The sequence below is a fragment of the Dicentrarchus labrax genome, unplaced genomic scaffold (assembly GCF_905237075.1).
Source record: "Dicentrarchus labrax unplaced genomic scaffold, dlabrax2021, whole genome shotgun sequence".
NCBI lineage: Eukaryota > Metazoa > Chordata > Actinopteri > Moronidae > Dicentrarchus > Dicentrarchus labrax.
In genome coordinates, this window is record NW_026136720.1 from 33,157,536 (window position 1) to 33,183,188 (window position 25,653).

Consider the following 25,653-nt stretch of genomic DNA (forward strand, 5'->3'; position numbering starts at 1 on the left):
ATGTATTGCTTTTGCTTTTTGATGAAGAAGAGGAGGAATAAATGGCGCTCACCTTCACTGACTGAACCAGAAACTTTGGTGTTTTCTCTGAGAGATCTGGTGTAATTTAATCTCACCTGCAGTCACTGCCACCAGCGCTGATGACGAACTTATCATCACAGGAGAAGCGAATGTTTGTCACGTGAGCAGAGTGACCGAAGTAACGCTTGTGTTTTGCCTGTGAAGAGATCAGACAGTGATGAAGTCACCTGGTGCACAGAAATACACAATTCAGGGATTCAGGTACTGTCCTATGAAGTTCACGTACAAATTTTTCTGAGCATGGAAAATCGAAGAGCTTGATGAGGCCGAAGTCGTCTCCGGTCACCAGGTTGAGGCCGGCGTGGGAAACACAAGCACAGTTGACATCCGCTTTCTCTGCGTTGCGAGGCCAAACGCCAAGAACCTCGTCACCCAGGATGCTAAAAAACATTGACAATTACTTTATAGGTATTTTCCCTAAACTCTAGTTTGTTTCCTTGGTTCTATATTATGTTGGTTCTATATATAGTTCCAAAATGCCACAATATATTCCAGAGGATCTCCTCTTGGTTCAACAGTTGGTTCCCTAAGCTCTAGATGCCAGCCTCACCTGGTCCAGGTAGCCCAGGTGATCCTCTCAAATACAGACTGCTCTGTGACAATCTTCCCCGAGGGAACTTCATGCACCTGTCGAGTGTAGGTGCTGGTGGACACCTGGGATGGACATGAAGGAGATTTTATGTTCTGTAATCAACTTATTGATGTCTGATTCTGCCATGAAAAAAAAAAATTTAAAAGAGTTTTACTGTAGAAAAAGCATCCGTTGCTACACTACAAGCAAACATTAGTAAAAGGTCAGAGGTCGTAGCACAATTGACTTATTATAAGGGAGTTATGGTTTTTAGTGTTTTTAACCTGGATGTGTTTGCTGTCAGCAGAGAAGTCGATTTGGATGATGAAGCCAGGGATGTCCTTACAGTAGCCAATCCTGTTAAGGGATGGTCCCAAAGAAAGGTCGTAGAAATCCACAGCACTTTCAACTGAACCCACCGCCAAGAACCGGTTGTCTGGACTGAACCTGAACCACAAGCAAACCCCCCAAAATATGTGCAGTACATTTTTTAGGTCCAACACAGAAGTGTTAAAGGATGATATCTGTTAAAGACTGATGTTGTACCGTATGTCTTGGATGGCGACACTGCGGTCTCTCTTCTTGCCCCAGACAGTGAGGGAGTTGACCAGCAGGATAATGAACTCTCCGTTCTCCATACCGATGGAAACCATCTCTCCGTTGGGACTGTAGGAGGTGCACTTGGCTGGATGACCCAAACTCACCTTGTTCAGAAGTTTCTAACACAGAAAACAAGATAACAGCAAATGGGAGTTAAAAGGTTGTACGATAAAGACTTTCTCCACCCTCAGTCTACAGATCTGTACCTTATCAGCCAGGTCCCATATTCGGATGGTCCCGTCATCGCTGGCGGAGATGAAGACGTCTTTGAAAGGGTGAGTCGCCAAACCCCAGATTCCTCCCTGAGTGTGTCCGTTGATCATGGTGTTGGAGGCAGCATTCTTTTCTCCTACCTCTATTATTTCTCCATCTTTGGTTCCTACCAGGATTTTACCCTGAATCATCAGAGATGAAAGACGTGTCAGGAAGTTTGGGATTGTTGGTCCAGAGACTAGAAGATCATCTTACCTCCTAACCTTTTTAAGTGTTCCTTAAATCAGTTGGAACTAGTTGATATAAATGCCTCATTAAATACATTACAGTATCTGTCCAAAAATTTTACATTGGGCATGTTTATCCATGAGTGTTCCACTAGGTATGGTTCTGCAAACAAAAGGTGCGACTGGGTGCCAAATAACTCTTGTTAACTGCTCTATAACTGAAGCCATAATGTGCTATTTAAACTCCATTTCACAGGACTTCCGGGTATGGCAGCGATCTGGTCGGTGGTGTAGTTCGAGAGCTCCCTGAACGGTCCGATATTTCCCCTGCTTTAGAGTAATTTATGCGTTTATATCTGTGAAGTTCTTATGGGGAAATATCAACTAAGAAAAGCTAAGACCACAACGAGTCCAAATAGTGAGGAAAACGAGGATATGGTGACAGGAGACGTCGATACAGGTGAAGCTAACGTGCATGCTACGATGGATGCCCTGCAAGCTAGCATAGGTGCTATCCGCGCTGACATAAAAGCAGGACACCTGGACATGAAAAAGGAACTGAGCGGTTTTTGTGAGACAATCAAAAGAGACATGAAGGAAGAGCTCGAAAACTAAAGAAGAAGTTAACCAGAAACTGAGTGAGATCGGGGCAGAACTTAAGAACACAGAGGCTAGGATGAGGGCGAGGAGCGGAACAATGCGTGTGAGTTTCTGGAGAGATTCATTAAGTCAGACATTGACCTCAATATACAACGCTGTCACCGGTCACCCGGACCTAAACCACCACCGCAAGCTGCCCCGAGATCCTTGATCGCTTGTTTCCTCATGTACAAAACCAAGGAACTGGTGCTGAGCATGGAAAAAGAAAGAGATGCATATCAACGGGAAAAGAGTCTACTTCGACCACGACTACCCAGCAGAAGTTATAAAAAAAAGGAAGGAATAGGCGCCATTGAAGAAGGTGTTAAAAAAACGGGGACTCAGATTCCAAACACCCGCAACTTTTTAAAGTCTTTTATGAAGAAGGACCCACAACATATAACAATGCAGAAGAGGCGATGGAGGATATGCTGAAGAAAGGGATACTAACAGCTGACGAAGGAACCAATGAGGGCAATACACCCACGGACGCATCTGCGGTAACACTTCGCAAGAAGCTGCAAAAGCTCCGCAAAGATGTCGGAACCGAGCCACAGACATTGAGCGAGCCAAAGAGAACCTTCAGAGATTCCAGCGAGCTCTCACACTCCAGGAGAGCATGACCTGAGGTGTACTCGTGAGTGATAATGAGAGGAAAGCAAATTTATTAATGATGATAACTATTTCAAAGTCTGGAACCGTCAGGAGTCTTTTGTGAGGGTGTTTTCTTTTTTTTTGTTTGTTTGAACACTGGTTGAATGTTATAGCTCTCTGCGTATGAGTAACATGATTATGGGAATAAGACTTCTGAGCTCATAATATTATAGAAAAAATGCTAATTGGACTGTTTATTTGGGTGACAGAAACTGCACTAAAACCACTAATTGTGTGAACTTTAATCGCTTTTAGGAAGATGTTTAGATACATCTGGAGGGGCCCTCCCTTTGGAGGCCTCCCCTCCCCGTTCAGAAGTTGTTACTTTACTTCACTGTTGGAGGTCATTTTTGTTTGGTTGTTTTGTTCAGCACAGATGGTTTTTATTTACATGTTTAGATTAATGGAGGGAGAAAATATGTGCATTAGAATTAAGAGGTAAAATGTTAAATCAGGAGTATAAAATAATCACTTTAAATGTTAATGGTCTGCTAAATCCTATCAAAAGGAGCAAGTTGATTACCAAAATGAAAAGAGAAAAACAACATATTATTTTTTGGCAGGAGACTCACCTCAGTGATAAAGAGCATGAAAAGTTTAAACACCTGGGCTTTAAAAATGCATATTACTCATCTTACAAACATGGACAAAAGAGAGGAGTTATAATATTAATCTCTAACAAAATTATATTCCAGATCTCAAAACAGATAAAGGATACTGAGGGGAGATACAATCTAGTAAAAGGTTACATTGACCACAAACAGGTAATGTATAGACCCCCAGGTAATGATAAAACATATATATATAAATATTTGATGTGATTGCTGAAGAGACTGATGGGGTCCTTATTTGTGTTGGAGACTGGAATATACAATTACAACCCTCCCTTGACTCCACTAATGTAATAAAAAGAATTAATCCTGACACAGTCACTGTTAAGAAACTTGTCCTTGAAGCAGGTATGATGGATGTTTGGAGGGAATTAAACCCAACAACGAGGTAGTTCACCCTTTTCTCCTACCCTCATAATGTCCTTTCTAGAACTGATTACTTTTTTATGTTTAATTCAGAAAGACACAGAATTTTAAAATGTCAAATATGGGTCATAGATATCTCAGACCATGTGGGTGTATATCTATCCCTACATCTAGACAGTGAAATTAAAAATACGACATGGAGACTTAAGACAAGCTTATTAAATGATCCTTTGTGCAATCAATACATTCAAAAGGAATTTAAAGAATATTTAGACCAAAATGATACGGAAGAAGTGTCCCCAAGTACTGTATCGGATGCTGCCAAGGCAGTAATAAGGGGAAAACTTATACTGTGGTCCTCAATTAAAAAGAGGGCGAAACAGAAACAAATGAAAGACTTGTTACAGGAACTAAAAAACCTAGAACTGAAACACATGGAACTTAATGATTCCAAATTATTTGATCAGATAAAACTCATTAAACAAGACTTAAACTATATGATAGTCATGAGGAGATGAAAGCTAAGTTTACCAAACAAAGGTACTATGATAATGGACCTAGAGCTAAAAAACTGTTAGCCTGGAGGATAAGAAAACAACAGGAGGAAAGGTCCATCCATAAAATTAAGGACACACAATCTGGAAAAATGTGTCATAAATTAAAGGAAATACAAAACTCCTTTGAAAATTACTATAAGGATTTGTACACACAACCGGAAGGAGCTGATTCTTTGAGTATTACACAGTTTCTTAACTCACTGGATCTACCATCCACTGGGTCAGAACAGAATAAAATAATGATGAAGGAAATAACGCAGAAAGAGCTGGATAATGCTATCTCGAGACTCAAAACAAATAAAATGCCAGATGAGGATGGATACTCAACAGAATGGTCCAAAACATTTAGAGAGTTACTATCACCAACATTATTGAAATGCTTTAATTTTACTCTTAATGGAGGAGAAACACCAGCTTCTTGGAGACATGCCATCATCTCTGTAATTCCTAAGGTGGGCAAAGATAAATCTGAGTGCAGTTCATACAGACCGATATCGATTTTAAACTTAGACTATAGACTATATGCCTCAATCGCAAAAAGTTTAGAAGATATTATTCCAGATATAATAGATGAAGACCAGACAGGGTTCCTTAAAACCAGACAGACACAAGATAACGTAAGACGGGCTTTACATTTAATGGAGCATATGTGTAAAAATAAAGATAAATTCTTTGTTCTCAGCCTCGACACCGAAAAGGCATTCGATTCAGTTAGCTGGGAATATTTACACTTAACATTACAAAGATTTGGCTTTAATATTAAAGTCATCTCATATCTAAAAAACTTATATTATTTCCCCTCAGCCAGAATCAAAATAAACGATAGTCTGACCAACCCTGTGCCACTTGAAAGAGGCTGTCGGCAGGGGTGTCCCTTAAGTCCGACCTTGTTTGCACTATTTATCGAACCTCTGGCTCAGGCTATTAGAGAAGACCAGGACATAAGAGGAATTTGGATAAAAGACTCTGAGTTTAAGACCTACCTTTATGCAGATGACATATTGATCACTCTTTCACAGCCAGATTTGAGTTTATCAAAACTAATGTCCTCCTTGAAAACATTTAGTCATTACTCGGGTTATAAATTAAACATTCATAAAACACAAGTTATTTCATTTAATCATATCCCCTCACTACAAATAAATAACCTTTGCAATTTTAAATGGGAGAAAAACATCATTAAATATTTAGGAATAAAAATTCCAAAGGATTTATCCACCATCTACGCAACTAATTATCTGCCAATTACCAAAGAGATAAAGACAGACTTAAATAAATGGAGTTTATTACCACTGGACTTACATAATCGAATAGACATAGTCAAAATGAACATCCTGCCACGACTGCTTTTTCTTTTTCTGTCAATACCAATAGAAATAACTGAAAAACAGTTGACGAAGTGGAAGAGAATACTATCTGGATTTATATGGAAAGGCCTTAAACCAAGGATCAGATATAAAACATCGCAACTGCCCAAAGAAGAAGGATTATCTTTACCAAACATAGTGAACTACTACAAATCTGCACAGCTCAGATATCTGATCTATCTGTGCAACCCATATTACAATGCTAAATGGAGCAAAATTTAAGTGGTTGGACAAAAACACCCCTAAACATTTGGTTAGCAGAATGTTGTAAAAACAAACCGGATAATCACATCAATTTTTCACGATTGGTGGCACATGACAAAGATTTTAAACCTGCCCAGATGGATGGGTGTTTCAAACAGTGGCTCTCGAAAGGTATCACAACGTACTGTCTTATTTCTGATAAAGGGAGACTGGACTGTTTTCAAAAACTTAAAGACAACTACGACTTAGAAAATCAAGACTTCTTCAGATACCTTCAAGTTAGAGCTCATTTTATCTGTGATATAAAAACAACAGAGGAAGGCATCTCTGATTTAATTAACATTTTGATTGACGCATACAAATCTAAACTAAGCCGTAAATTGATTACCTGAATCTACTCCTGTTTACAATCATTCACTGGCTTTTCCACTCTTTACGTTAAATCCAACTGGGAAAAATAAGCAAAAATAACCATTTCAGAAGATGATTGGCAAAACATTTGTAAAACTCAAATGAGCACTTCCAGTTCTGGTTATTGGAGGGAATTTTCATGGAAGAATATAATTAGATTTTTTATCACCCCAAAAATTAAACAGTTTCAGAAAGTTCAGTCAAGTTATGGATGGTGCTGGAGAGAGTGTGGAAACGCTCAGGCGAATCATTTCCATGTTTTCTGGCACTGCCTGTTTATACGACCCTACTGGCGGGATGTAGCGGAGGAAATTAAATCAAGAGTAGGCTTTGAGATTAATCCTGATTTTTGTACAATTTATCTTGGTAATATCTCCCCCACAATTAATGCTACAGATAAATATTTGATTAAAATAATCTTAGTAGCCAGTAAAAAAGCTATTACAAAAAGATGGCTATCAAAAGAGTCCCCATCAAAAGAGGAGTGCATTGCAATTGTTAAAGAAATATATGACATGGAAAAACTGACTTTTTCCTTGAACATGCGCATGGACAAATTCACTACATATTGGAGGAAATGGACAGCTCATCTTGAATAAATGGCCCCTCTTCACAACAGGATGTTACCTATGTAACTAACTGTGCTTTGTTGTTTGTTTGAGTAAAATGCCCCCTAAAGTCCAATTCGATGTACTCTCCCGATACCATATCATTATCAGATGGTAAATGGTAAATGGACCTGTACTTGTATAGCGCCTTTCTAGTCTTCCGACCACTCAAAGCGCTTTTACACTACGTACCACATTCAACCTTTCACACACATTAACTCAGTGATGGCAAAGTCCATTGAACAGAAACTAACTCATTCATACACATTCACATTCACACACCGATGCACGGCATCGGGAGCAATTTGGGGTTCAGTATCTTGTTCAAGGATACTTCGACATGTGGCACCAGGAGCCAGGGATCGAACCCACAATCTTCCGATTAAGGAACGACCTGCTCTGCCTCTGAGCCACAGCCGCCCAGATGCATGTGGAGGCAGTTTATGACCACACAAATTGCAATGGTTATTTCAAAAAACCTCTGACTGATTGGTTTTATAGTCAGATCTGTCCCATACCTTCCCTCTGCAGACGGATCGGACGTTCTCTACCGATTGGCCGGTTTCCAGCTGAAAAGCTCTGCAGCGCTTCATCTCCTGATCCCAAAGCTTCACAGCTCCGCCCTCTTTAGTCCTGTCAAATACACCAACAAACACCACGGTTTTATTTTCATAGTTCAGATGAAAGTATCTAACCCTACCCATACAAACTGTGAGTCCAATGTAATGGACTCACAGTTTGTATGCGTAGGGTCAGATATGGCTCACAAACTGTGAGTCCATTACATTGTTGTGTTGTGCCTGGTTGAGTTGAGGGGCTTGCAGGTGGGACCCCAGGAAGATTAGCAACGTCTACAGCCTTTGGAGATCCAAGCAAACTAAAACACTGAGTTACACGACCACCTCCTTCACAATAAAACTGAGTCAGTAAGCCAGTCAAGATCAACATAAACTAATCCAGGTGCTTGCCAAGCAGATCCACCCGCAGGTCTGGGTCCAGGAGTGGGCCCCTGTACACAAAAACCCTTTTTAAAATTTTCTCTGATCATCTTGAACCAACCATAGGAGTCAAAAACCACGGTTTGTCTAGTCACTCACCTGAAATCAGACCTTTGCTGACCCCAGCAGAGGCTGAGGGTGTCCCACAACAAGACTGTAATTCAAAGGTGGAAGATGAAGGTGTAATTTCATGTTATGCTAACCTACAGGTACCAGAGCAATAAGAACCAGGTTGTAAAAGTCTAATTCAGTGCTAACACCCTCTGAATTTTAGTTGTCTTTAATTTAGTGCTAGAAGCCATCAATTTTACTTCAAGACTAATGTTAGCTGAAGCTAGCTTTGATGTGCTGGGACCTCCTGTTTAGTGTCTGTCTATCACTGTTCACTGGCAGCACCCAGTGTACGATTGGCCTTCAACTTGTCAATCAGAACTTACTAAGACAAATGTGTCACTTGTGACTTGTGTGAATATAAAGGAAATAGTTTTCAAACTCTAGCTGGCATTAAGCATGTTGTTTTTTGGGTACTCACGGCCGTTCCTTCCCCCCAGTGACGATGAGTCCATCCCTCAGGGTTGTGTACATGGTGAAGACGGGACCACTGTGCGCCTTTGCCACCACTCGTACCAGGAAGTGTTCCCTCCATACATACACGTCTCCATTTATAGCGCCAGTGAATGTCAGGTTGTTCTGGAGGAGACAAACACTGATTTACAACAAATCCATAAAACACTACAGATTTATAATTCCTTTTTAAAAGGTGAGTCAGAACTAGTTTATCTTACAGCACCAAAGGCAACAGACAGCATGGTCTGCATGCGGCCGTCCTCCACAGAGCCAATCACTCCCTTCTTGTACACGAGCGAACCTCCAACCAGAGTCCAGAACTTGATATGTTTGATTCCCACCGACACAAACTGGGTGTCAGAGTCCGGTCTGAACTCCACCACGAATATCCGCTCAGCATGGCCACCTTTACTGGTCACCTTGGTGCCTGGCAGAGAGGGCAGAGGTCACTTTTCAAGTGGAAATCTCTCTATGGTCCCACATTGTGATGGACGACTGGGTCAGAGCATCTGTGTTCCCGGTCTGCAGTGGTCATAATGTTATGGCTGGTGTATGTATCAAGGCTTTTTTGGTGCTGTCTTTCTGCCCCTTAGTGGTCACCAGTTGATTAAGCTCACCTGGTCCCTTAGGCTATAAAAGCTGTGTCGGCTCTGATTTTGACAGGAAATAAATTGGTTCTGAACCTGAAAAGTTGGTTCCCAATATCTTGTGTAGACTTATTTTGTCATATCCTCCTAGTTTGATTGTTGTATGACCCATCTTGCCCTTAGTGTTATTATCCTTACCTTCCTCAGGTACTTAAGTCACACTCCTCACCTGTAGTCATCACCTAAATCCCTACAAAGCTAAAATGATACTACTGCACCACATTAGCTTGTTTAAGACGCTAAGTGATTGGATAATATTAATGTTTGTACCTTCCTGCCACCTCCACACTGTGATGGTGTGTTCAGGCTCCACTCCAACAGAGAGCAGCAGCTTTCCTGTAGCGCTGAAGTTGACGTAGCCGACACCTTTAGCGTGGGAACATCGGAGGATGGAAAGGGTCTGCTTGGTCATGGCATCCCACACATGAATGGATGGAGCAAGACCTGTGAGAAGAGAGCAGAACCTAAGGTACTAAGGTAACCCAATAATCAAGGAAACAAAGGACCAAGGAGCTAAGCCACTGAGCAGCCAAGGACCCTAGTATCCAAGGACCTAAATCATTAAATTGAGGAACCATAAAACCAAGGAACCTAAAACCAAAGTATCAAGGAACCAAGGATGAGGAACTGTGGTACCAAGGACCAAAGGCATTAAGGTGGCCAAGGAACCATGAACCCAAAGGACCAAGGAACTAAGGTGTTGAACATCTAATAGGCTTAGCATCCTTGCAACTGTTGAACCAAGGATTTATTTAACAGGAGCAAGAGAACAGAACTTGTCAGGATAAGTTGAACCACCATACAAGGCAAGGCTTTAAGGAACCAAAGGGCCGACAAGGAACCTGGGGAACCTAAAATTGCCACGAAAGGAAGTAAGTAAAACACCAAGGAATGAAGGAACCAATGGAGCGAGGAGGTGAGGAACCAATGTACTAAGGGAGAAAAGAAACCAAAGGAACCAAGGAGTGGAGGTCAGGCAGAACAGGCTAAGATTCAGGAGATGAGGGGGTGATAGGCAGGTAGGCGACCACTGATTAGACGTCCTCTTTTAAAGGATCATTCTCTACTTTCATATTGTACTGGAGTAGGATGGGGTAAGCGTTGGGGAAATCAAAACAGCTTCGGTTTACTCCATCCTGTATTCACAAATTTACAGCAAACACTATTGACACCTTTGTCCATGATCACATAGGACTCCTTTCTTCTGAAGTCTAAAGTCGGCACAAATCGAGATGGGTCATGTTTTGAGTTGAGTTGTTGCAAAACGAATCAAATCTGAACCACAGGTCACATATTTCAAGAATTTAAGAGTAGGAAATGGGGTAAACCAAACTAATAAAATGACCACACAAAAGGAGACAGGAACAAAGTAGTGCTGCCCCCTAACAGTCAACTAAATTGTTAGTGAATGAGAAGAGTCGACACGCTTTCATTAGCCGGATTGACGCAGAAAAACAAAAACATCAAACTCTACGCAAAAAGTCTACCAGGATTTGTTTCAGTGAAGTTGGAAGTTATTTATTCCGTGTTTTGAACAAGCAGATTGTGTGATGTTACACTGTGTTGGAATAAATTAACTAAATGTTCAGTCTCCTTGCTGGTTGTTCTGACACACAGGCGGCTGTTCAAATATAAAGACTGTAATTCCAAACTGCATTTTAGGCCCCAAATGAATTAGAACTAAATATGTTTTCATTAGGGTCTGTTTTTTAGATTCCACAACATTTCTACACTGATGACACAGCTGTATTTATCATAAAATCAAGGTAAAGTTCATGCTGTTCATTCTCCTTTGTTTAAAGGACTTTGAAATATGTCTGTAAACATGCAAAAAAAACTTGAGTCATCTTTAATTTAGATTTTTAAAGCATTAGTGCTTTAAATATCAAAATTAAAGATGACAAGTCATTCCATGTTCCCAATCAAAGTACAAATGTGATTAAACTTTTGACACCACCACTCCCAGAACAGTGTACACCTCGTTGTTATTGTTTTACGTCCAGCCTGATTAGCATTATTTGATTGTTACTCGATTGTTACTTTCTCTGTAAAGCATTTGGTGAAATCTGTCCAGTACATGTCCTGCCCTTTACTGAAGTGTTGGACAGGAAGTCCTATATGATCATGGCTGTAGAGGGTTATTAAAACAAGATCACTGCATTCTGTCGAGCAGATAAGGAACAGTCATGCCTGATATTCATGCCCCGATATCCTCTGCATCAATACAACAGATCCAGGTCCAGCTACTATAAGAACTTTTGTGCAAAAGCAGCCTTTCAATCACAGTCTTACCACGAACAGTACAGACACCACATACAGTAACCACCCAGGCTAGTTGGGCTAGTGTAACATGCTGATAAGAGGCGCTAAGCAAGGCTTTGTTCTGAGTCCGACTTGCTTTAGTTTCTCTACTGCCATGCTCCCACTAATGTGGAGAAATTTCAGTTTTCCATCCACACAAATGTTTTCAGATTGTTTTCTACTTCCTGTGTCCACACTTTAAAAAACAACAGATAAAAGACTGAATCATCTTCTTCATCTTTCCTCCTTAATGGTGGCTGGCCAATGACAAGAGTGAAGGTTGATACTTTTCACCAATTAATCTTAAAGGTCAAGTGTGAAGGAATTAGTGGCATCAAGTGGTAAAGTTCCAGATTGCAACTCACTGACAAATCGCTCTCCTTCCAAGTGTGTAGAAGGAACTACAGTGGCAGACCGTGATAAATGTTAAAGTCTCTCTCTAGATCCAGTGTTTGGTTTGTTCGTTCTGGGCTACTATAGAAACATGAGGTTCAACATGGCGGACACTGCTAGAAGGCAGAAAAACATTTTCTCATTCTAAGGTAACAAAAACACAATTATTCTTAGATTCAGGCGATTAAACACTAATGAAAACATAATTTGAATATTATATTACAGTAATGTGACACACGGGAGCTAAATCCAGTGCAGTGAAATTATTTCCACCGACTCCCAAAACAAAACAACTTGTTTCAGGCCCATCAGTATAATTAAACCTAAACACTTAAACAACATCTTGGAATAAGTTAATTTGTATTAGAAACTTATAGCATCTCAATGCACTGGTTTTCATTTAAGGACTCAATAAAAATGATAGATTTTTTTTCAAGTTGGTGACATAAAGTGTCACTGGTTTAGTGTGAATGGATTGTGTTTTCATCTTAATCCACATTAGTGTAGACATGGTCTCTGACAGACAGTGGTTGGGGGGTCGAGCTACAAACAGAACAACTAGAGCAGACCTGAACACGGTTCTGACTGATGATACTCACCAGACACTTCAGCCTCTACACACCGAGAGCGAACAACACCAACAGGTTAAACACTGTGTTCTCCACATGAATGTAAACAGAATGATGTGTGTGAATGGATCAGTGACGAGTGACAGCAGAAGGTGGGCAGGGTCTTACCTGGCAGGTCAGTGATGTCACCTGGTGGTGAGGTGAGGGGGTGACAATGAGGAAGCAGTGGAAAAGAAAATAAGTGCAATGGGCAAAAAGCAGCAAGTCATGCACGAAAACAACCTGGTGATCAATATTAAACTCTGCTACCCAATTACAAAGCTGAATGTTTATGTAGAATGTGTCTGGAAACAGGATTTTAATACAGTAATTTTGTGTCTCTTTGTAGTTATTTTGTTCAATTCTAGTTGCTTTGCTTCAAACTGTGCTCCGTCCCAGGGGCCCCCCGACCCCTCAGGCCCTTGGGCCCAGTAGTAATCCATGTATGCATGTGGGCAACAAGTGTTTTAAAGAAAGCATCAAAATGTGTCCAACTGAAACCACATTTAGTGATCAGTTTTGTGCAGTCAGGGTGATTTACAGATTGATGTTGACGTTTTGGTGCTAATTCAAGAAGCTAGCAGGAACTCACAGTTTGGTCTCATTTGGACTTTAACGTGAGCTCAGACACGCCTGAGTTGACTTTCTGCTCGAGGACTCACCGATCTGTCCTGTCGCGATGATGTTTTGGTATTTTGGGTGTTGATTGACAGTCAGACAGAGGATGTCGTCGGTGTGTTCCAGGTAGAACGTTTGGGTTCCTGTCAGGACAGGAAGCAGGAAGTGTGATGTCATCATCAAAGGCAACAACATATAAAGGTAGAAGCTGAGAGTTACACTGACCGGCGGACAGGCTCTGGATGACCACAGCAGCAGCGGTGTGGAAGATGATGTCAGCACCGTCGTTGAGATAATGCAGGTTGTTGCGACAGTCAAAGCCTCTGTAGCCAAAGACGTGCTCCAGAACCAGCTCCTGAAAACCGAACAGGACAGAGGAGATACCAGCAGTTGTTTAAGGTGAAGTCATGTGTCAGTGCGCTGATGGTGGAGGCTCCTACTGACCTCCACCACTTTCTTCTTCTTGGTCATGTTGTTCCTCAGCAGTTTGTCAGGCAGTGGTGCAGCTCGACTCACAGGAGGCCTGAACGGGAAACAAGTTCAGATAACATCAGTGTACTGTGTTTCTGTGTGTGTGTGTGTGTGGGTGTGTGTCGGGTCGCGGTACCTCTCCTCCACAGGAAGCTCTTTGTGCTGCAGGTGAGGTCTGGTTCCTGACATGTTCCTGATGCTAGCAGAGTAGATCTTGGTGACGTAGTCCACCACCTTCTCTTGGGCCACATCGCTGTCATACCCTGGAAACACAACGAGTCCATGACACAACCGTTACCCTGAGAACAGAACCACTGAATCAGTCCGTTAATGCAAACCACACTACCTTCCTGTAAGTCCCACCAATCACAGCAGCCCACACAAAGCATTGAGCCACAAGTCACCAAACTAAGAGATTTATTCTCACTGGAACCGGAAGTTGCCTTTGATTTTCAATTAATTATACAAAAACTATTTTTGCAATTTTAACTTCCTCCTGCAATTTCACACAAATCAAACATTTTGTCGAGGCCTCCAACTGGTGTAATTACTTGTCCTGCCTGTGTTTGGACCAATCAGCAGCCTCCTCAGCTGCAGTTCCTCTAATGTCCACCAGACGGCGCTGTGATTTAACTGTACTGAAGTGAACGTGAAAAACTCCAACTTAGACTTTCAGAATAAAAGCACACGCTGTCCTTCTGTTGTTGGCGTTACCTCCGTCCTCCTCGGTGTCATCGTCCGACTCCTCGCTGTCCACAGCTTTGCTCTCTTTGTGGCCCGGCGGCTCTCTGGTCCAGATCATGAGCGCCGTGTCAGCCCCGCCCACTGACAGCAGCAGGGAGTCGTCATTCGACCAGCGGACGTTCGTCACGTTGGTGCTGTGACCAACGTACTTCTTATACTTAGCAAACTGGCCCTGAAGTCAGTTGGACAGAGAATGATCAACGTGTGAAGATGTGAAATAAAATAAAATGTACATTCATCCCAACAACATATTAATCAGGTTGTAATGTTTCCTCAGGACAAACCATCCTCTCTGAACATCTGTGGGATTACATTTAAGATCCTCACCCTGGACGGGAAGCTGAACAGTTTCAGGAAGCCAAAGTCGTCTCCAGTGGCAAGCAGTTTGCGATCATTGGTGAGCGAGGCGGCGTTGACGAAGCTGAGCGTCGGCCATATTCCCTCACAGGTCGGACCCAGAACGGACGTCCAGCTCGCCCAGTCCAGCTTCTCAAACTGGAAACACACAAACAAACAAATGTGTCTACTCGGAAACACCCCGACGATCCCGGGACCCTAAAGACGTTAACGCAGGCTGACCTCGGCCATGCTGATGTTCTGTTTGCGTCCTCGAGGAGCCTCAAAGAAAAGCTGCTCTTTGGCTCCGGTGTTCACCTGCAGCAGTTTACCTGTCGACACAAACACGTAACATGTTGTGAGCCTCTCCTGCTAACATTTAGCGTAGCAGCGGTACAGGTGAGTATGTGTTTACCTCTGGAGTCCCAGTCGATGTGCGTGATGTAGCTGCCAGCTCCTTTACAGATACCAACTCTCTTACTGGTCAGGACGTTGTAGATGTCCACGAAGGAATCATGGGACGCCACGGCCAGGTACTTCCCTGCATCTGAAACACACAGCGCACTGACTCACCGTCCACTGAACCGATCACCTTTATCTTGTGTCATACCTGTGTGGGGTGTAGTCATTATGCATCAGTCGTTGTGAGTCTCTATGTAGTTGTTTTGAGTCTCTTTGTAGTCATTTATGAGTCTCTTTGTAGTTGTTTTTGAGTCTCTATGTAGTTGTTTTTGAGTCTCTTTGTAGTCGTTGTGAGTCTCTATGTAGTTGTTTTTGAGTCCCTATGTAGTTGTTGTTTAGTCTCTATGTAGTCGTTGTGAGTCTCTATGTAGTCGTTTTTGAGTCTCTTTGTAGTTGTTTTTGAGTCTCTATGTAGTTATTTTTGAGTCTCTTTGTAGTTGTTTTGAGTCTCTTTGTAGTTGTTTTTGAGTCTCTATGTAGTTATTTTTGAGTCTATGTAGTTGTTTTGAGTCTCTTTGTAGTTGTTTTTGAGTCTCTATGTAGTTATTTTTGAGTCTATGTAGTTGTTTTGAGTCTCTTTGTAGTTGTTTTTGAGTCTCTATGTAGTTATTTTTGAGTCTATGTAGTTGTTTTGAGTCTCTTTGTAGTTGTTTTGAGTCTCTTTGTAGTTGTTTTTGAGTCTCTATGTAGTTATTTTTGAGTCTATGTAGTTGTTTTGAGTCTCTTTGTAGTTGTTTTGAGTCTCTTTGTAGTTGTTTTGAGTCTCTTTGTAGTTGTTTTTGTGCGTGCAGGTACCTTGGGAAAAGCGGATGTCTGAGATGAGCTCCTTGCGGTGGTGGAAGGTCACCATGTCCTCCAGCGTGTCGGCGTTCACCACCAGGAAGCTACCATCGTTCAGACCGACCGCCAGAGCTTTTCCATCAGGAGAGAAAGCACAGCACCGCCCACCTGACAGGTAAAACACACACACACACACACACACACACACACACACACACACACACACACAGGTATAAACACACAACAGTGTGTAAAATAACAGGATGGAGGTCTTCATATTTCCTCCCTCTCACCCTTCTTGAGTTTGCGGACGGCGACCATGCGGTGATTGGCCGAGAGCTCCCAGATCCTCAGAGTTTTGTCATCACTGACGGTGGCGCAGACAGGAAGTAAAGGGTGAGCTGCCAAACCCCACACCTCCCCCTCCATGTGACCCTGAACGCAACATACACCTGTTAACATTTATTCCTTCATACTTGTGATATTTCTGCGTCTGGTTGTCTGACCTGAACCAGCAGCGTCATCGGTCCACTCTTGTCGATCTCCAGGATTTCTCCGTTCTTTGTTCCCAACAAGATGTGACCATGACCCAGAGTGATCGCTCTGATCGACGGGTTGTCCTCCAGCAGCAGGCCTGCAGACAGGCAGTCAGACAGACAGACAAGCAGTCAGACAGACAGAGAGAAAGACAGGCAGTCAGACAGACAGACAGATAGACAGACAAGCAGACAGAAAGACAGGCAGACAGAAAGACAGACAGGCAGTCAGACAGACAGGCAGACAGACAAACAGAGACCAACGGACAGACAGACAGTCAGACAGGCAGGCAGACAGACAGGCAGTCAGACAGACAGAGAGACAGACAGGCAGTCAGATAGACAGACAGTGATAATGTGGTGTGATAATATAATAATGTGATAATGTGATAATATGATAATGTGATATGATAATAATGTAATAATGTGATAATGTGATAATGTGATCATATGATAATGTGATATGATAATGTGATAAGATGATAATATGATAATGTCATAATATAATGTGATAATATGATAATGTGATAATATAATAATGTAATAATGTGATAATATGATAATGTGATAATATAATAATGTGATAAGATGATATTATGAAAATGTGATAATATATGATAATGTGATAATATGATATGAAAATATGATAATATGATAATGTGATGATAGAATAATGTGATAATATGATAATGTGATAATATGATAATGTGATAATGATAAAATATTACAATAATATGATATGATAATATAATAATGTGATGATATAATAATGTGATAATATGATGTCATAATATAATGTGATAATATGATAATATAATAATGTGATAATATAATAATGTGATAATATAATAATGAGATAATATGATAATGTGATAATATAATAATGTGATATGATAATTTGATAATATAATAATGTGATAATGTGATATAATAATGTAATGTGATAATGTGAGAATATATAATGTGAAAATATAATAATGTGAATATGATAATATAATGTGATAATGTGATAATATGATATGATAATGTGATAATATAATAATGTAATAATGTGATAATATGATAATATGAAAATGTGATAATATGATATGATAATGTGATAATATAATAATGTAATAATGTGATAATATGATAATATGAAAATGTGATAATATGATATGATAATATGATAATGTGATAATATAATAATGTGATAACATGATGTGATAATAGGATAATGTGATATGATAATAATGTGATATGATAATGTGATAACATGATGTGATTATGTGATAATATGATAATGTAATAATATAATAATGTGATAATGTAATATATGATAATATGATGTGATAATATGATAATGATAATGTGATAATGTGATAACATGATGTGATAATGTGATAATGTAATATATGATAATATGATAATGTGATAACATAATAATGTGATAATATAATACAATAATGTGATAATGTAATAATGTAATAATGTGATAATATGATAATGTGATAATATGATAATGTGATAATATGATTAACATTTTGTTTGCAGTGTGGTAATGGACGTACAAACTAAACACAGGACTTTCACTCAGGAGAACGGATGTAAGTTCTGATCTTAACCTAACTGCAAGTGTTTCACTACATTAACCATGTAAGCTTATTTTTGAAAGTCTAACGCGATGTTATATTATTGCTAACTTGCATCATCCTTTATCACGTCTTTGAGTCCTCGCAGACATCGTATGAACTGATAAGTGACAGAAGAGCTGAAACCTTTGGATGACGGAGAGAGAGCGGCTCTCTTGATGGCGTACGTCTTCAAACATCTCTCAAACATGTCGTCCCAGAGCTCCACGATGCCATCCTTCCCACCCGTCACAAAACCCTGGTCAGTGAACGCAACATGGCAAACAAAAGAAAAACCTTCAGTTTACTTTATGTTTCATAATCTACAACATCGACATCTAGAAACTCTGATGTTTCACATTATGGAAGTCCAAAGTTACCAAAAATACTTTACCTGGAAGACATTATGAAACATTATGATTTCCTTCTGTATTTGGTGATATTACAACTTATTTAATACATTTAGTACTTATTTTATATATATATATATATATACAGTATAAGTATAACTATATTACATATTTTATCTGGTTAAATCTGGATCTGGACAATCGGGACAGTTGGTGTGATACGGTTCCTGAGACCATCTCATCTGTGATGGATGTCACAGTGAATGATGGCTGACGATGAACCAGGTGCTCCAGGTGTTACCTTGTCCAGGGAGCACATGGCGAACACGGGGCCGTCGTGGGCTTTGATGGTCTTGACGAGAGTTGTGTCTCTCCAGATGTAAACGTCTCCATTGGTGGCTCCGGAGAAGACCAGGTCCTCTGATCGACCGTAACTCGCCGACATCATCGTTTCCTGCTTCCCCAGGTTCCCAAAAATCCCCCGTTTAAACGTCAGACCGCCACCTGCAGGAGGACATCACCATTATCGTTGGAACAGATCAATAATAATTACGCTGATATAATCAGATTTTTGCTGTTGAACTGAGCTCAGGTGTGTTTCAGGTGAATTCGAGGATTTACCTGAATGTTGCCAGAACTTGATGTGTTTCATGCCGACAGTCACCAGTTTGTCCACCCTGAACGGGTTACTCTTCACCACAAAGATCTTGTCTTTATGACCCCTGCAGGACACAGTGCAGTTACCAAAGGTCATTTCAAATAGAGACCCAGAGGTTAAAGGTCAAAGGATCAGTCTGCCTAAAACAGCTAACATTAGCATCAGCTGACTCTTTAAAGCTGGAATAATGATCACAGTTTCATTAACACATAAAATGTGAACACACTGATTAATGAGGAGCTCCTCAGGTGTGTTTACCTGGCCTTGGCCAATCTCTCTCCTTTCTTCCAGTCCCAGATCACGATGGAGTGAAACTCATCGATTCCCACAGAGATCAAGCTCTTCCCGTCCACTGAGACAGACAGAGAGACAATAACAGACTAATAACAGACTATATAACGGACAAATAATAGACTATATAACAGACTAATAACAGACTATATAACGGACTAATAATAGACTAATAACAGACTAATAATAGACTAATAACGGACTATATAACGAACTATACAACGGACTATACAATGGACTAATAACAGACTATATAACAAACTAATAATAGACTATATAACAGACTAATAACAGACTATATAACGAACTAATAATAGACTATATAACAGACTAATAACAGACTATATAACGAACTAATAATAGACTATATAACAGACTAATAACACTATATAACAGACTAATAACGGACTATACAACGGACTATACAATGGACTAATAACAGACTATATAACGGACTATATAACGGACTATATAACAGACTACTAACAGACTAATAACAGACTATATAACGAACTCATAATAGACTATATAACGAACTAATAATAGACTATATAACAGACTAATAACGGACTATACAATGGACTAATAACAGACTATATAACGGACTATATAACAGACTAATAATAGACTAATAACGGACTATAAAACAGACTAATAACAGACTAATAATAGACTAATAACGGACTATAAAACAGACTAATAATAGACTAATAACGGACTATATAACGGACTATACAACGGACTATACAATGGACTAATAACAGACTATATAACGAACTAATAATAGACTATATAACTGACTAATAACAGACTATATAACAAACTAATAATAGACTATATAACAGACTAATAACGGACTATACAATGGACTAATAACAGACTATATAACGAACTAATAATAGACTATATAACAGACTATATAACGGACTATACAATGGACTAATAACAGACTATATAACGGACTATATAACAGACTACTAACAGACTATATAACGAACTAATAATAGACTATATAACAAACTAATAATAGACTATATAACAGACTAATAACAGACTATATAACAGACTAATAACGGACTATACAACGGACTATACAATGGACTAATAACAGACTATATAACAGACTATATAACAGACTAATAACAGACTAATAATAGACTAATAATGGACTAATAACGGACTATATAACGGACTATATAACGGACTATACAACGGACTAATAACAGACTATATAACGAACTAATAATAGACTATACAACAGACTATATAACGGACTATACAATGGACTAATAACAGACTATATAACGAACTAATAATAGACTAATAACAGACTATATAACAGACTAATAACGGACTATACAATGGACTAATAACAGACTATATAACGAACTATTAATAGACTATATAACAGACTATATAACGGACTATACAATGGACTAATAACAGACTATATAACAAACTATTAATAGACTATATAACAGACTATATAACGGACTATACAATGGACTAATAACAGACTATATAACGAACTATTAATAGACTATATAACAGACTATATAACGGACTATACAGTGGACTAATAACAGACTATATAACGGACTATATAACAGACTAATAACAGTCCAGACTAATAACGACCTAATAACAGACTAATACCAGACTAATAACGGACTAATAACGGACTATATAACAGATTAATAACAGACTAATAACAGACTATATAATGGACTATATAACGGACTGATAACGGACTAATAACAGACTAATAACAGACCAATAACAGACCAATAACAGACCAATAACAGACCAATAACAGACTAATGACGGTACCTGTGAACTCCAGAGCACACACTCCTCTGCTATGGTGTCCCTTGAGTAGCGACAGACACTTCAGAGTCTGGATGTCCCAGACGTGGACGGCCGGGTCTCTGCCCACCTGAATACACAGACAGCCAATCAGAAACACACTCAGTCAGCCTGACGGTAGCACGCTGCATTCCGATTGGCCGGGCGTACCTGTGCGGAGGCCACGTAGTCTTTGAGCGGGTGGACGGCTAGGCTCAGGATGTCGTCGTCGTGGCCGAGGTAGAACCTCTGACTGTGCTGCAGCCGGTTGTAGACGACGGCTACGGCGGCCACGTGATACACCACCTCCCCGGCCTGACTGTAGAACAGGTTGTTCCGACAGTCGAAGCCCCGGTACCTGCAGGAAACAGGGAACAAGACCGCCACAGTAAAGGTCACTTCAGCAGCAGCATCATTCATAACTTTACGGATTGTTGTTTGTACCCGTGGACAAACTGCAGCCGAAGACACTCCTCTGGAGCTTTCTGCCGCTTCAAGGAACCAATCAGCTTCTTCCGCAGCTGAGGCAGGTCCTCCTTATACACCTGCAGACAGAGGCAGGTGAGTCAGACAGGCAGACAGACAGACAGACAGACAGACAGACAGACAGGTAATGTACAGGTTTATTGTTTGGTCACCTGACGTTCGTAGCTGGTCTGAGCTTCCTGCTCGATGTCTGAGTCGAGCTCCGGGACGTCCGACACGTCCGAGTCCGACTCTCCACTGTTGGAGTCAGCATAACCCTCTGAAGACCCCGAACAGACTTTATCAATAAGCTTTTTAACTGGAAATGTATCTCACTAACTCTTAAACCAACAGCAAGGCAGAGTTTGGAGATGATTGGATAATGGTGTGTAAGAGTATGTGTATGTTAAGTTCACTGAGGGATAATGTACAGGTTGTGATTCGGGGATAATGTACAGGTTGTGATTCGGGGATAACAATGGTGATTTATGAGAGACATTAAAGGTATTTACAGATGCTAAATTAAGGATAACAAATGATGTGGTGACAGAAGGCGAGTTAGGATTTACAGGAGATGCCACACACAACATTTAATCAGAATCCAACAAATAACTGATTTTAGGGAATCCAGTCTAGTCTATGGCAGAGATGTTCACAAGTCTTTTTTTGCAAGTCCAAGTCAAGTCTGATTTCTTTGGTCACAAGTCCAAGTCAAGTCTCAAGTCTCTAAAAAATAAAAGTCATATGTCTCTTCTGGTTGTAATGAGCCTTATGTCATCTGCTGCTATCCGGTATGTTACTCTGGGACTTCTGTATGTGACAAATAAAGTAATCTTGTAAATCTAACATTATTAGTCATGCAATAATAACTAATCATCCAATCTCAGTTATAGTTAGCTATATCTGCTGGACACAAAATTAACACCATTAAGGTGCTGGTAAATCATGCAAGCGGCTGGTACTGTATGCTGCACTCACCAGCCAAAATAACAATGGTAATCTATTGAGTGGCTGGTAAAATTTCAACATTCACTAGTCTAGCCATTTTGCCAGTGGACAAAAAAGTTAAAGGTTTGCACTCTGCAACCGTACTGTTTATTACACTGGGTCTCTAATGACACATTCCTCTATCCTCTCACTCAAACTCAGTGTAATGGTAACCTGGTAAACCTGTAACATTAACGTTTCGTGGTCAACAATTAACCTGTAACCTGCCTGTAAGCCGACAGTATAACTATGTATTTTTCTACGGTTAGCGTTAGCCAGTAGATGGTGGCAACGTAGATGATTAACGTTACGGTTTTTTTTTTTACGTCATGTCAACGCCACTCAATGCAAACAAGTTCGACAAGCAAACTAACATTCACTCATCTATTCAAATATTCAGTTACAAAGCTAGTAGCAAGCTAAGTGAACGTTACATAGCTGATGCTGAGCTAACCGTCCATAAGCTCTAATGTGACTGAGCTATCCGGGTGAGTTTTCAGGTGCCTGATAAAATTTGATGTGGTGGATCCAGCATCCTTGATTCGGGTACTGCAGACTTTGCAGTCAGCGCTCCTTTTGTTGGTGCTGTCCTGTTTGAAGTTTTATAACCAAATGTAATCACAAAGGCGCGCACCCAATGTGTAATATGGTTACCATGGTTACCATGAAAAAAAGGAAGGAATCACATTAAGCTCGTCAGACGTTTCAGAGTTTCCTCAATATTAATACGCCAAAAAAGAAAACATAATGATTGTTCACGAGTCCCAAAACACGAGTCCAAGTCAAGTCTGAAGTCTCTGTGTGCGACTTAAGTGCGACTCGAGTTTGAGTCGCAAACTTTAGTCTCCATCTCTGGTCTATGGTTAGGTTCTGGTGGACCCACATTGAGACTGAGCTGGATCAGCTGTTTGTGTTATCTGGGATAAATTCTGAAGTAGTAAATCTTGGTGCTACCTTGAAGGAGGGGCTCCAGGACGCCATTCATGACACCCTCTGGCAGGAACCTCCACTGGAAGACAGCGTGGTCAGCGCCGCCGGTGCTGACGACCCACTGCAGGTCGTTGGACCAGCGGACATTCGTCACATGGGCAGAGTGACCAATGTACTTCTTGAATTTGGCTCCTGTTTGAGGAAGAAGCAGCATCGTTTATAAAAACAGTGATTCTGGAATATTTAAGAACATTATAAATACATAAAACTTAAAGAAACAACACCCTGTGGTTACTGATGCATCAGAAAGTACTTCCACACACTCAATGGAAAAGGTTGATGCGTCTGAATGTTTGTCGGCAAACCTTTCTTGAGGCAGGGGAACCTGAAGAGTTTGACAAGCCCGAGGTCGTCTCCAGTCACCAGCACAGCGCTACTGTAGTTGGCGTCCACAGAGTTCACGTTAGTGATGCTTGAGTATTTGGGCCAGATGCCGTTTACTTCTGTCCCGACAACACCTGTCCACGTCATCCAGTGGATCCCCTTCGCCTCCTCTTTAGGAACTAGCTTCCCTGCTGTAGAAGGAGGAGGTCAAAGGGTCAGGGGTTGGTCAAGTTATATCCCAAAGTCCTACCATCAGTCTGGGACAATAATATCAAATAGTTTGAGACTCAGTCGGTACCTGGCATTCTGTAGAAGAGCCGCTCTCCGGCGCCGTCGTTGGTCAGCAGGAAGCGGCTGTCGACCGACCAGTCCAGGTGGGTGATGAAGGAAGTGGAGCGGCTGCACTCGCCCACCTTCTTGTATCGCTGGGCGACGGCATAGACGTCCACAAGCCCATCGTTTGATCCTACCGCCAAGAAGGAACCGTCCGGTGAAAACTTGAGCTCATGAATCACCTCCTTCCTGTCCTTGATGTGCACGACCTCAGTCATGTCCCTGAAGACAAAGCTCTGTTATATAATATATATATATAAAATATAATAATCTTAATCTGAGGTACTGAAAAAATGTTAATTATTAATAAAAACACAGAAATTTGCTTCCTGGATTAGCTACTAAAGCTAACTGCATCATGGTGTTAGATCACAGTTATAACGTAGATGGATGAACCAGCTTCCTAGCAGCGCCCCCCTGAGGTCACCTGACACGCAGCACGGTGAAGGATCCGTCCTTCATGCCCAGAGCAAGCTGAGATCCGTCGTTGTTGAAGGAAACGCTGCGGACAGATTCCTCCATGTTACAGCGAGCCAGCAGAGTGTGGTCAGGAAGACTCCACAGCCTGAGAGACAGATAGAGGAGAGACAGACAGGTTAGAAGGTATATGCAGCAGCCAGGCAAAGCATCGGTGGTGTCAGTGGCTCGGACTGACCTGACGGAGCGGTCGTCGCTCCCGGTGACGGCAACCGGCTGTTTGGGGTGAAGGTCCAGTGCCCACAGCTCGCCCTCGCTGTGACCCTGCATCAATAGAACCGGTTTGTCCCGGTCTCGAACCATGACCTCGAAGATCTCGCTGTCTTGCGTTCCCGCCAGGATCCGGTCGGCCTTCCAGCAAACACTGCGGATCGACAGACCTGAAAGCACAACTGACATTTCTAAAGGATCAAAGTTTAAACAGCAAGTACAATATTTATTTTATTTTATTAGTTTCTTAATCTGCTGCTTATAAATCAACCGGTTGTTTAGCCTGAAAATGTATATTATAAATATTATAAAATATATAAATATTATAAATATTATAATATATAAATATGATACCTCTTATAAAATATATAAATATGATAAAAGATATATAAATATATAAATATTCTGAAATATATAAAATATATAAATATAAAATATTATAAATACAGACACACAGACAGACACAGATACAGACACAGACACACACACACACACAGACACACACACACACACACAGACAGACACACAGACACAGACACATAC

General features: G+C 40.7%; 1 protein-coding gene across 6 annotated transcripts in view; it reads right to left on the minus strand.

Annotated features, from left to right (window-relative positions):
• LOC127352511 (echinoderm microtubule-associated protein-like 6) overlaps nt 1-25,653 on the minus strand; it is a 39,708-nt gene that overhangs the window by 1,183 nt on the left and 12,872 nt on the right. Inside the window, exons 7-42 of one of the 6 annotated variants that reach the window (XM_051380981.1) lie at nt 25,079-25,280; nt 24,851-24,988; nt 24,389-24,645; nt 24,072-24,281; nt 23,731-23,898; nt 21,963-22,069; nt 21,769-21,869; nt 21,496-21,682; nt 21,310-21,415; nt 19,447-19,540; nt 19,152-19,252; nt 18,832-19,034; nt 18,328-18,439; nt 16,541-16,668; nt 16,328-16,469; nt 16,050-16,202; nt 15,208-15,339; nt 15,036-15,124; nt 14,784-14,951; nt 14,427-14,628; nt 13,849-13,975; nt 13,686-13,764; nt 13,467-13,596; nt 13,286-13,384; nt 12,753-12,773; nt 12,615-12,629; nt 9,592-9,765; nt 8,893-9,101; nt 8,640-8,797; nt 7,628-7,742; nt 1,459-1,647; nt 1,199-1,371; nt 937-1,099; nt 632-735; nt 308-461; nt 117-217 (exon numbers count right to left, since the gene is read on the minus strand). In XM_051380981.1, coding sequence (XP_051236941.1) covers nt 117-217; nt 308-461; nt 632-735; nt 937-1,099; nt 1,199-1,371; nt 1,459-1,647; nt 7,628-7,742; nt 8,640-8,797; nt 8,893-9,101; nt 9,592-9,765; nt 12,615-12,629; nt 12,753-12,773; nt 13,286-13,384; nt 13,467-13,596; nt 13,686-13,764; nt 13,849-13,975; nt 14,427-14,628; nt 14,784-14,951; nt 15,036-15,124; nt 15,208-15,339; nt 16,050-16,202; nt 16,328-16,469; nt 16,541-16,668; nt 18,328-18,439; nt 18,832-19,034; nt 19,152-19,252; nt 19,447-19,540; nt 21,310-21,415; nt 21,496-21,682; nt 21,769-21,869; nt 21,963-22,069; nt 23,731-23,898; nt 24,072-24,281; nt 24,389-24,645; nt 24,851-24,988; nt 25,079-25,280 — 5,011 coding nt within the window. Of the gene's footprint in view, nt 1-116; nt 218-307; nt 462-631; nt 736-936; nt 1,100-1,198; nt 1,372-1,458; nt 1,648-7,627; nt 7,743-8,639; nt 8,798-8,892; nt 9,102-9,591; nt 9,766-12,614; nt 12,630-12,752; nt 12,774-13,285; nt 13,385-13,466; nt 13,597-13,685; nt 13,765-13,848; nt 13,976-14,426; nt 14,629-14,783; nt 14,952-15,035; nt 15,125-15,207; nt 15,340-16,049; nt 16,203-16,327; nt 16,470-16,540; nt 16,669-18,327; nt 18,440-18,831; nt 19,035-19,151; nt 19,253-19,446; nt 19,541-21,309; nt 21,416-21,495; nt 21,683-21,768; nt 21,870-21,962; nt 22,070-23,730; nt 23,899-24,071; nt 24,282-24,388; nt 24,646-24,850; nt 24,989-25,078; nt 25,293-25,653 lie in introns of all 6 variants that reach the window. The other 5 variants (XM_051380980.1, XM_051380983.1, XM_051380982.1 and 2 more) reach the window with 5 other exon arrangements.